The 12,365-nt window shown below is 39.8% G+C and overlaps 1 protein-coding gene across 2 annotated transcripts in view; it reads right to left on the bottom strand.

The window, feature by feature from the left end:
• The window catches only part of vps13b (vacuolar protein sorting 13 homolog B), a 325,535-nt gene that overhangs the window by 243,070 nt on the left and 70,100 nt on the right, over positions 1–12,365 (bottom strand). For both annotated transcript variants that reach the window (XM_088600797.1, XM_088600796.1), the window contains exon 17: positions 7,242–7,426. In XM_088600797.1, the coding sequence (XP_088456923.1) occupies positions 7,242–7,426 (185 nt within the window). The remainder of the gene's footprint in view (positions 1–7,241; positions 7,427–12,365) is intronic.

The raw sequence follows: 12,365 nt of genomic DNA, 5'->3' as shown, positions 1-12,365 counted from the left end.
CAGATCTTTTGTGGAAGCTAAGAGTAACTGTCTATTAAACCAGAATTTAAGAGCACCGCCATCTTCCATCTAAAACCTTAAAAGTATTTACAGTACAGTAAGCCCTTGGTTTAAAGAACCAATAGGGGAGAAGTAGTATCCATTATTGTTTCTCCATGAAATTCACTAAGGCACGGGAGACGCAAACAACACCCACTGTAATTATGTGGCCGACCCCTATAACACACCATTGATATTCCTGAATTTTAAAATCTACGCAGTACTTATTTTTATCATGTAAAAGCAGATTTTGGCAATTAAATCCGAAGTCCTTTAAATCCAAAGTCCACTATAATAGGAGTGTTCAGTGATGATGACGAGTCCACTTACAGGGATGAAGTTGTACAGCTGCTTAGGTGGTGTCATAGCAATAACCTGGACTTGAACATAAAGAAAACGAAAGAGCTAATAGTGGACTTTCGGAGACAAAGGCCATACACTCACAGCCCACTCAGTATTGATGGAACGGAAGTGGAAACAGTCACCAGCTTTAGGTTTTTGGGAATTCACATCTCTAAAGATCTAACCTGGACTGTGAACACTGACTCTATCATGAAGAAGGCTCAGCAGCGCCTTTATTTCTTGAGGTGCCTCAAGCGATGGGGGATGCCAATACATGTGTTGGTGAACTTCCACTGCTGCACCATCGAGAGCGTCCTCACCAACGGGATCACCGTGTGGTATGGCAACACCTCTTCGCGAAAAAGAAAGGCACTGCAGAGAATGGTTAATATGGCCCAGAAGATCATCGGCTGCGGTCTCACCGAGATTAAACAGCTCTATGAGGACCGCTGCCGTGGTAGAATTCTGGCCATCACAGAGGACAGTCACCACCTCGGGCATGAGCTCTTCACCCCACTGCCCTCAGGCAAGAGATATAAGAGCATACGGACACTTACCACTAGATTCTTCAATAGCTTCTATCCACAAGCAGTGAGACTGGCGAACACATTTAGCCATCCCCCTCGGACCACACCTACACCATCACCATCTACCTCTTTATGATTTCTTATCTATTGCACATCTCCAGTCATTGTTTACACGTCTGTATTGTTAACATTCAAACTGTCTACATGTTTACTTGCACATTGTCTATTGTTTGTTTGTACATTGTCTGGATGCACTGTTTGCACTTTGTTTTGTTTTTTACACTTGTTTTACAATCGAGAGACTTTCTGTAAGTAAGACTTCCATTGTACCAGTACCGGTTACACATGGCAATAAAGTTCAAGTTCAAGTTCATTAAACCGAGGGTTTCCTGTACAGACATATAGTCAAGAATGGATGAAGAGTGCAAACCAAAAACTATCCATCGGTTGTCACTTTTAAAAGACACTTCTATCCCGCGTCACAGTCCCCGGCAACCAGAGCTGATCAAAGCACAGGGCGCAAGCAGGACACGCATCCAAAAGGACAAATGACATTCCTAGCGGGAAAGAAGAGGGAAAGCTACAAAATAACCCCATCCTCCTCCTCCAAAAAATAAAAAAATAAAAAAACAACCGGTTTAAAAAGTTGCAGCAAAAAGTTAAATGGAGCTACACGGCTGAACCGCCTTCAGCTGAGAGGACGGGGCTGAGTGGGTGCTCACCTTGGGACTGCGCCGCTGTGCGAGCCAGGGACAACCGGGGCAAGGAGAGGGGATGGCAGGTTTCAGCCTTCCCAACCCACAGCGGGAGGGCACTTTCCCTGGGCTGAGGTTAGCGGTTGCCTAGAAAAGTGGTGGGCAGATCGCTTTTAAGCTGTCAACCACAGGACTGGCTGCTGCTCTGGAGAAAGCATGTGGGTTTCGGATGCCTGCTGTTTCGCTAACCCTGTTTTTTTTAGTTTTTTTTTTTTAGGACCCAATCCATTAGAGTTGGGCAAAGCAGCAAAACGTGAAAATGTATATCTCTTGGCCATTCAAAATTTCCGTCGAGCACAGATCAGAATACATGGTTGAGGATGGTGCTGGAATCGGTTAAATGAATATTAAGTGCTGTTCAGATTCAGACATGGCCATGTACAACACCCTATAGTGCTTGGCCTGCCACAAAACAGCACTGAACAGACGTTTTACCCAGTGTCAGATCAAACCGATCAACAAGGCAAAGTCATATTTGCTCGGTAACCATGGCGAGTTCGAGATTACTGAATTGTTTTTTTTTTTTAAATGTACCATTCGCATGGGGAACACTCAGCGATGCATGAACAGTAAGAGGATCCAAAAGAAGGCAACCGGGACTAGCATTACGCCAGTGAGAACCAAAAGCAAGGATATTTTGGACTTCATATTCCAATTCTCTTCAAGAATAAAATCTGAAGCAAGACCGTTTTGTCTTTCAGGAAGCTAGGATTACGTTTGCAACCTCACATCATTCCTGTTTTATTCTGAGTCTTCTGAATAAGGACACCCGCACAGAAGGAGGAACAGATCCAGTACCTCCCAAGATCTCACAGATCTTTGAGTAAGTAGCAGCACAAAAAAAAAAAAGAAAAAAAGGGAAAAAACACAGAGGGAAGAAGTCATTTTCCACCACATGTGTTTGTTTGGTGTTTAACCAGAGCTACTGAGTACGCATGCGAGAAACCTAGAATTAAAAAGATAAGTAGTAAGATCAATGAAAGGTGGCACTTATAGGTGTGGCTGTTGAAAGAGCCATGTGAGAGCTGCTGGGTGGTTTGTTCTGAGCCCTTTCCTCTAGAGACGTTGCAGGTGTGAGCTGTGTCCCTGTGGAACTGTTCTGTGGTCAATGTGGCTGTTTGCACGGTTGACTACACAGCAGCCAATCCCGAGACCAGCCAGGCACCTTAAAACGCACAGCAACTCTCCTGGAAGCTGCACTAAGCCAACTCGATAAATGCCGATTTCAAACTGGTTGAGAAGAAAACAGAAATTAACTGGCCATCTGATTTTGTTTTTTAAAGTTGTTATCCGCGAAATGTAAAAGATTCACAAAGAAAAAATTCCACCATGGAAAGTTTAAGAGCATAATTGCTCAATACTTACGTGCCGAACTTAAAATGGCACACAGCCTAATAAATTAAAATTCCAAGGGTTTCTAAAAAAATCTTACTCCTATTTCACAGAGGACTTGTATAAATTAAGTACGGATGAGGTCTGGGGTCAGATTCCTATTTTTAAATTGATCAATTGTGTAATATTCATACATGAAACAAAGATGGTAATAAACAGTTTACTTATGCATCATTAAAAGACCCAGTCTCATGCCTATTTTGACATTTTCTAAACAAGTCATTAAGGAAGTTTAATTGTCTTACAAAAAACAGAACTAATCATTGCTTTTAAAAAATGTGACTCGGAAAATAAAAAGAAACATCATTTACCCCAAATGAAATCATATGGTGACATTTTTCAGATTATCTCCTTTCCATCCTGTGAAAATCCTATGAACGATACCTAATGATAAACCAATGATCATTTTCTAAAAGAAAGATAAAAGCACAGAAATTTACTAAATATATCAGTACTCTCCATGTTTAAAGGGCAATAATCAACAAGACAAAAAGCTTTACAGAACATTCAGCTTCATGCCTCATTCAATATAGGGAAATAGCAGTTAACCCTATCTTTCTTGAATCTGTCAAACATTGCACAGTAGAGAAGAAACGTCACCTAAAATAAAGCACCATAAAAAAAGATTATGCTCTGCGGCACTATGCTAAATCCACGAATAGCTATTCAACTTCAATGCAAATTTTAAGATTAAAAAAAAAACTTGACCCTGAAGTTAACCCAATCTTTTCCCATGATTGTATTATCATCATTATGCGTTGCGTTCCTAACGTCTGTGATCCAGGCCTCTGCAGGTTTATGTTATATTGTGTCATGCATTCGGCACAGTTAACGCATGTACGTGTGCTCAGAACAGCACTGCTGAATCCCGCAGAGAAGGCTAGGGGAAACACAGGAACCAAACCACCAGTCAAGGTCAACTGTAAAGGGGCTCCCAGAATGGGAGCTGGAGGGCCAGACTCCTGCAGGTTTAACTGGTCTCCTCATACCAAGGTTCATGCAAAGAGCTGCTCTGATTGAGCCAGTCGCTGGTTCCATTAAACTAAGAGTTACACTGGAAAGAAAACCTGAAGGAGGGTATTGCTCAAAGACGGACTTTGGGAACTCCTGCTGTAAGCTGTTTTTAACAAATAACCAATTTGTCTCAGTCACTTCAACCTGGGGAGCTGTGAGAAACTGCATGATATGGCCATGACAAAAGAAGACAAGAAATATCCGCTGTCTTAGCACCATAAACCAGCCTGTGAGAAAAGAAAGCTCACTTCATACTATTCTTTAGCCCTCCTAAAAGTGGTTTCTTTTCTGCTCACACAAGACCATAAAAAATCAATTTCTTTGACATTATTTTTTTAAATAGAGGGCCTTGCACAGTGCTCACATTTTGTTGCTTTAAAACTTTCAGTCATAACACAATAAATGTTATATATACAACCTATTCGACAGATTCAAAGCAAAAAAGATATAATTATCTATATAAAAGAAAGATATAATTAAAATGAAAGAAAAATAAAGTCATGACTGAATGAGTATTCAAAGCCTTTCCTGTGGCAAAACTAAACGAAGTTGCACAAAATTACCTTCATGAGCCACATGCTTAGCTGAGAGGCCTCTGCCTGTTTGAAATAATAAAGCTTCTAAAGATTGTCAGAATAAATACAATCTCTGGACGATTCTCAGTCAGGTAGTAAACTTCAGTCAAAGATTCAACCACAAATCTTGAAGACCAAGGAGCATGCAGGTATAAGATTAAACAAAGACACAGATCTTGAAAAAGGTATAAAGACATCTCAGAACCGCAGCACTGCTTCGCATGGTGACATCGATCCATTCAGAAGCTGAAGGCATCGAGACAGTCTAAAGATCAGTCTGTCCCTTCAAACTGACCATCTGGGCAAGGAGGAAACTGGTTAGGGATGCCACTGTGAGGAAAGAAGTGAGATGGAAAGATGGACCTGAGATGGAAGAAACTGTCCCTGGGTCCACAACTTGCCAACCACTGCACAAAAGCCGCCTGTATGGAACCGGAACAAAAACCATCTCAAATCCTGCCTGGGCTTTGCAACAAAGCACCTGAAAGATACTGCAAACCAAACATCTGGCAAAATTGTCTGTGGTCAAACAAGATAAAATGAAGACTTTTTGGTGTAAATGCGAAGCATTTAAACCCAACATAGTGCATCAGTCAGCCAATCCCTAAGGGATTGGGAAGCTTGCCAAGATTGATGGGAACACAGAAGGAGCAAAGTACTGGCAAATATTAGAGGAAAAACTGCCTCAGACCTAATACTGGAACAAACAATTCACCTTTCAGCATGACAACAACACAAAGCACAAGCCAATGGCACACTGGAATGGCTAACTAATAATAAAGTGTGTGTCGCTGAGTGGCCCAGTCAAAGTCCTGACTTGTATTCTATTCAGAATCAGAGGAAAGACTTTACACTACCGCCCATAAGCGATCTCCAAGCAACTGGAAAGAGCTTGAGCAAATATCAAGCTTCATATAATGGGCAAAAACTGCACCGAGCCAGTGCGCAAAGTTGGTGGAGTCATCCCCCAAAAGACTTGCAGCTGTAATTGCTGCCAAAGGTGATTCCGCCAAATACCGAGTCCATGGGTCTGATTACAACCATTAACATTTTTTTTTTCCTCTTTAGTTTTTGATGAGATTTTTTTTTTTTAATTTTAATGGAACTACTTACCCCGATAAGGCTTCAGCTTGAGTGTTTAGGTTTTGAATAAAAAAAAATTACACCAAATTACAAAAAATAATCTGCAAGCACCATTTTGTAATTTCACAACAGGATATGAATATTTCAGCCAGGCTGTGCGTAAGCACACCTGGAAAAGATACCCATTTCAACTGCTAATTTCCACTTTCACTTGCTTTTTTTCGCCTCCATGTTTGGGACCAGATGTGCAAATCCTAAAGTTGCTATTCTAGCCAGTTTCAAAGCAAAAAGGCCAAACGAGAGGAATATTTGACTTCACTCCACAAGAGACCTATTTAATAATCTGGCGGTTGTGTATGTAAAGGTAGCTTGGCTGTGTCCATGTTGACGACATACAGAACAACATGATCCTAATGAGTTGGAAAATACTGGCTCTCGAGAGAATCCGCCAGATGCTACCGTCATGAGAAAGCTACTGTTTTATTGAATTTCACTTTTATGAGGTTAAATTTATTATTCAACCATGAAGGCATCCTATAAGGCATCGAGCATTAAATTCTTTCTTACGTTACCGTCTGAAAAAAGGAAATGTGCACCAATGTAACTTTTGAGCACGGAGGTTTTATACCTCAGTCTTGGAGTCTGTTTTCGACTGCTCTGGGCATCTTTGTTTAAATCTGCGAGACATTTCCACCACTGCCACAGTGTTAACTGGCTTCAGAAGGCTAGCCGACCTTTAAGGTGGAAATGAGCATAGCTATGGCATTCCGTACTTATAAAAAGGTATAGCAATATATTTTATACCAAGTAAAAAGAATACAATTTTCACACATCTGCTGACAAAAGCATTCAGATTCACTCAGTGTTTTGACAATGTTAAGATTCCTTACTGATCACTAGCAGCACAGAACACAGAAACCATTAACTTCAGTATGATAATAAGAATGCCATGAGCCTCACTCCCTCACAGAAGTAAAGCATTCCTAAGCCATAAATTAAGACTAAACTGTGAACTTGACAAAAAGTGAAAAGGTGTATATATTATACAAAGAAGCAACAACTACAGAATATCGTACAACTACTATTTTGTTGCTTCAGGTAAACAGAAGTCTTGTACAGGAAACATCATTATTCCTCTTTGTCTTTTCCTGCATGTTCAAATGGTTCAAATGTACTGTTGTCACACACAGTAGGTGCCTTATATCTTGAAAACATTGGTAACAATGGGCAAATAAGGGGTAAATGTAAGGTCTGAGGGTTTAGTTCAGCTGTGTGCATGGTTGCCCATCTGGTTTCAAATTCAAATCCCTAGTCATCGTAATAGTTTACAAGACCACCTTCTTGCTTACTTCTCAGAAAGCTTTACAAGAAACCAGCCTTTCCATTTCACAAAAGCAGTCAGCAACCCCTTGTTCGGAGGCATATAAATAAAAAACAATAAAAACAGATTGAAATTAAGAAGGAAACAAAAAATGAACAAAAAAATGAAAGAAAAACACAAGTAAAAATGTTACCTGATGCCTTGTAGACCTCATTCAGTAAGGCTTCATTTACCCCAAGAGAGACCCCATTTCCCAGGTTGTGAGCCCAGCTCTGGTAAATGGCCTGCAGTAGGAGAGTCTGGGCTCTAGTGGCTTGTATTGCGAAGTTTGGAAGTTCAAAAATGCACTCTGTGATGGGGACGAAAGGCCTCTTAGTCCTGAAATGAAACACAAGCAAAACCAACTTAGGTGCCTCATTGTGATCCAAAGGGTCTGCTGCCATATACAAACTCCACAATGAAATTTTACAAACAGAAGATTCAAAAAAAAAAATCAAGAGTCTAATTAGATAGGCTCACGTAAATGGAGAAAACAACCATAAAACCACAAAAGAATAGGAAAAAGGGTGTTTATTGTGTGGAAGTTTTGTAAGGTTGAATTTTTTACATTGACCGATCAAGATATTGAATTAATTTTCTCCTCAATGAGCCGTTCACAAGATGTACTAGTGAGAAGCACTACCGTGAGATACAGGTGAAAAGGGACATATTAAAAAAATTGTTGGCCTAGCTGAACTGTCATCTACTTTATATTAATGATAAATTCATGTGCACTTATGAAAGAAAATTATTCTATCACTGTGACCATACAGTAAGTTTACCTGGAGCTTGTCATTTAACTCTGAGCCATATACTGGGACCGATTCCCTAACAGCCATAGTGTTATTTTAAAAATAGTGAAAGACACTCTACACTGAAAGGGTGACATCTAATTCACTCACAGTCCATCTTGCACCTGTTTCTTTGTATTCGAATGACATTACTGTCAAGCCGATGAGAATATGCGTCTTAGATGGAATTAATCGACAGTCTGAAATGAGGTAATGATTTAAGAGCAGTTCTGCATAAGTGGTGATGAGAACAAAGGAATGGTTATAAAGGAGAGGAGGCTGTTTAGCCCATCTAGTTTGGTAACTAGAAGTTAATTGATCCAAGGATCTCATTCAGCTGTTTCCTGAAAGAAGCCCTGGTATCAGCTCCACTAAAGTTGCCAGGTTTTTTATTCCACACTCCTGCTTCTCTTTGGGTAAAGACGTGGCCTCTTCTACAGAAGCCTCTTCTAGCTCTTCTATTTCCCATATTGTATAAAAAGTCTACATTTTAACCACGACGTACTATACCCTGCACTCGTCTAAATTAAACCTCATCTGCCAGCTGTTGATCTGATCTACCCAGTCATGAATTTTATCTGAATCTTTTGGATTTTCCTTTGCTGCTCTTAGAAGTGTTGCTAATCCTCCAAATTTGGCATTATCTGCAAATATCACAACTATCTATAGCAGAATTTAGATCACAGTTATAACTTAAGAAGGTCCTAGAACGGATCCCTGCAGTACTCCACTAATTACATCATCCCTTATCAGTATCCTTTGTATTCTACTAACCAATTCTCAATCCAAACACCTGTTTCCCTGAATGCTTACCCAAGGCATTATTAATTTAATCCCAAGCGGAACAAGAACAACTTGAACAGAACATGGCACACATTCAACCACGTTCTTAAACACTTTGAAATACAATCCCATCCCATTCTTCAACTAAGATCACCTCCAGATGAGGCTGTGCTAGACTTAACTTCCCGTTCCAAAGGTTCTGCCAGTTTTCAACATAGTAGACTAGAGATGTGGGGATTGTTCTGGGCTTGGAAGTAGATGCAAGTCAATCACACATTGTCACAGGCCAAAAGCAGCCAGCCTTATGTCAGACAATAGGCTAGAAGGCAATTCTCCTGATGCCCGTCAACATCAAGTGACACTACACATCAATTAAACCCAATGAAATCAGTAATGTAGGACTGCATAAATACCAGCCCGCAATAGCAGTTTTTCTTAGAAACCAGAATCCTTATTGTTCAGCTAAGAAACAACTTGCTGGAAATTAGCTTCTTTTGCAAATTGATCCCCTGACAGGCACCAAGTGGATAAAATTCAAAACTCTTCCAAAAGGCAGCTACTTGCAAAAATGGTTTTGGTCCTTGCTAGAAAATATTTAAGTCTGATTTCTACATCTGACCATAATAACGCTTCCCACAATGTTCATATCGAGTTAAAAAAGGGGTTTCAGTGCCAGTCTGAGTCACGGAGAAAACGTTTTTCAAATCACTGACTGTCATGGCAGCACAAAAGACAATTTTCTAAATAAAAGAAACCACAACAGATTTCTTTAAGGATTATGAAATATCAATATGTGTCATGAGCCATTTACTAATGTAATATTTCTGTCCCCATGCAGAAGTTGTGAATGTCATGAGTTATTTTAAATTCTGCTTGTGGAACTACTTGACTTTGATTCACAGCACAATACTCTTTTTTTCTAATTACATGGTCAAGTTGAGCATAAACATTTTTCTCTGTATGGTAGAATTAATTTCTTAAGTTATATTTCCAGTTCTTACAATGAACAAAAGCACCATACCGCATGAACTTCTGTTCTACACACATTGGTGGTAGGTATTGACCTCCCACCTATTGGTCTAGTGGAAAATTTACATGTGACCAAAAATCCAACCCTGTACCTGGATCCATATGCATTCAATGTTCATCAAATGATAATTTAATAGTGGTTTCTGTGGACCTCCACGGGACTTGATTTCCAAGCTTGTTCCACATGTGTTCCACATAAGTTGGAGATGGCCATAAGAGCTACAAAGCTGAAAGCATTAAATGACTTTGGACAGGAATTTGTCTGTGTTCTCATCTTTGCTTGAAGCAAAATCCACACTGACCTAAAGCAGCAAGGGGCATCAGAACAGGCAAGGAAGAGGAGTTTTGTTATTTCTTTGAAGGACAGACATCAACAGTAAGTAAACTATATAGGGACAGTGAATAATCTTTAAAATATGAATTACTCATTTTGCGCTAAAAACCGCAGTGATGAGAAACTTGTTTTTCCCTTTAAAAAACGGCCTACAGCGTTAAACTTGTGAACACCGCAATGCAAGCCTAACTAGATAATTCACATGAAATCTGCCAATCCTCTTGCATACAACCTGTTTAGATTCAGAATTTATCTCAAATTATTTTCAGCAAAAATGTAATATGAATGAAAAAATGTAGACGAAAGAAGAACATATTACATGTGTGTTGCAAATGTTTTTTAAAGGCAATTTTAATGAGAGCTGGCAAGGGATGAAAGTCTGTGCAATTATGCAAGTGTTTACACTATTAAAGAGAATCCGCATGTACATGTGGTTGTTTAAGGCTATATTCATGCACCTGTATGAAATGCCTCTATTATATGCGACGCTAAAACCTAACTGTGCTTGTTAATCAAGGCCATAAACCCATTATAGGCCTTTGAAGGAATGAAAATTAGAAAATCATTACACAAAAGCTTTTAATAATATATTTTACACAATGGGTTATGGTAGTCTGGAACAAGCAACCAAGCCGAGTGGTTACAGTCAATCGCCTTTCGTCAAGAGTCATAAGCTGTTTTTTGTCACGTCTTGTGTTTAACCCATTTGGTTCAAGAAATAATGTTGGAAATTCTTTACACACAATTTTGACCTTTGTTTAGTATGTTTAAAATCATACAAAATATATATTTTTAAAATTTCAACTATGATTAACAGACAAAACTTTCTTTGGGACGTACAAAGTCCTAAAATCTGCAGCAGCCATTTTTACGTGTAAAAATATACCAATTCACATACACGCGTGCTGCCAAAACCAAACCCCAAAAAAGGAAATAAAATCAGTCTAGAAATAAGAATCATTAGGTGGTTATGCTTTAAAAATGAAATATGTCTTCCTCTGCATTTTGCATACCCATTCCTTTTAATTTCCCTGACAATCCCCTGATCACAATATCCTATGAATGATGGTCTTGTTAGCCTAAGCCAAGCCTTTGACACAACAGCCCGTCGACTAACCTAAACCTCCGAGAGGACGCTCATGGGCAGGGCAGGCATGAGTCACCAATTAAATTACCTAGGTCAAGGCTGGCCAACCTCTTTTACAAAGAATCAATTGGAAACTAAAGGGGTTTATTACAAGCACAACTGAACATTCGGAACCCAAGCCTTTTAATTTGCACCGAGCAATCCTGGAATACAACTTGTGTTGGAAAAAAACGCAACTTTTGACAGACTGTATGTGCCTTTCAGCGTCTGAAACTATCCTTGTGCAAGGAACAGTCAGCTTTCTGTTCTTTCTGTGAAGCGATCTGCTAGACAAGCCAGGTAGGGGCGTTATTATTATTACTTTAACAGAAGGAGAAAAGCATAGTTCAATTACGCCACACAGGTGCTCTTCAAACGAACGCCACAAGGCGCATTTCAGAGCAACTGGCTGCCGCTGGATCCGTCTTTCCCATTTTCATCCAGCAATCAGAGGAGGTGATGCTGAGCCTGCCAGTAATGGTAATTTTGTCTCCTTTTTAACAACCTTTAACTTAAGAATAATTAGGAAAGAAGTTGTTACTGCTACTAAAAGCTCTGCGCGCTAAACATCTGTGAAACTGCAAAGGGGGAAAAAAAAAAAGACCAAAAACTAGCAGGTCATACATTACTCTCCTGGGGAAAATAATTCCTAACATAACCAGCAGAACAAGAGTCTCATTAAAAACGCAGCTTGGAAATGGTCCAGTGCAAACTCAGGAAAGGGAGAACTGGCAGGTCGCTGCTTTGTACTTCTGTGGACAAAAATCTATTTGTCTTAATTAAAGGGTGCTTAAACATAACGCTCTGGTTAGAGTGTAAAACTAGTGGAAAAATTGGCACAAGGGTTGGCCGAGAACAGACATTTCTTCAATAGGATTTCATCAAACACGCGCAAAAAAAAAAAACACACTTTGTCCTGACGAAATGATACCTCGGTCTCTATTCATACTGGCACCAGAGCAGATGGGTCTTGAACTTGTGCTCAGAGCCGACCACGTGCAGGGTGAGGGAACAGCCGCTTATTCTTTTAAAATCAACACCTTGCCATGATTGAAGGAATACAGGGGGGGGGGGCAGCTGGCTCTAATGGTTTACTTAGAGTCCCAGAATGCAAGCCTGGAACCTCCAGTCTGTTTCCAAAATTTTCATTTTGATTATTACTCATATCCTGTACAGTACAGAATGATTTGCTCATTTTTTCCAAAACAACACGAG

Source organism: Lepisosteus platostomus, chromosome 12 (genome assembly GCF_059453375.1).
Source record: "Lepisosteus platostomus isolate fLepPlt1 chromosome 12, fLepPlt1.hap1, whole genome shotgun sequence".
Taxonomy (NCBI): Eukaryota; Metazoa; Chordata; class Actinopteri; order Semionotiformes; family Lepisosteidae; genus Lepisosteus; species Lepisosteus platostomus.
Note: the sequence above shows the minus strand (reverse complement) of the source record. Positions and strands in the feature narration are given on the sequence as shown.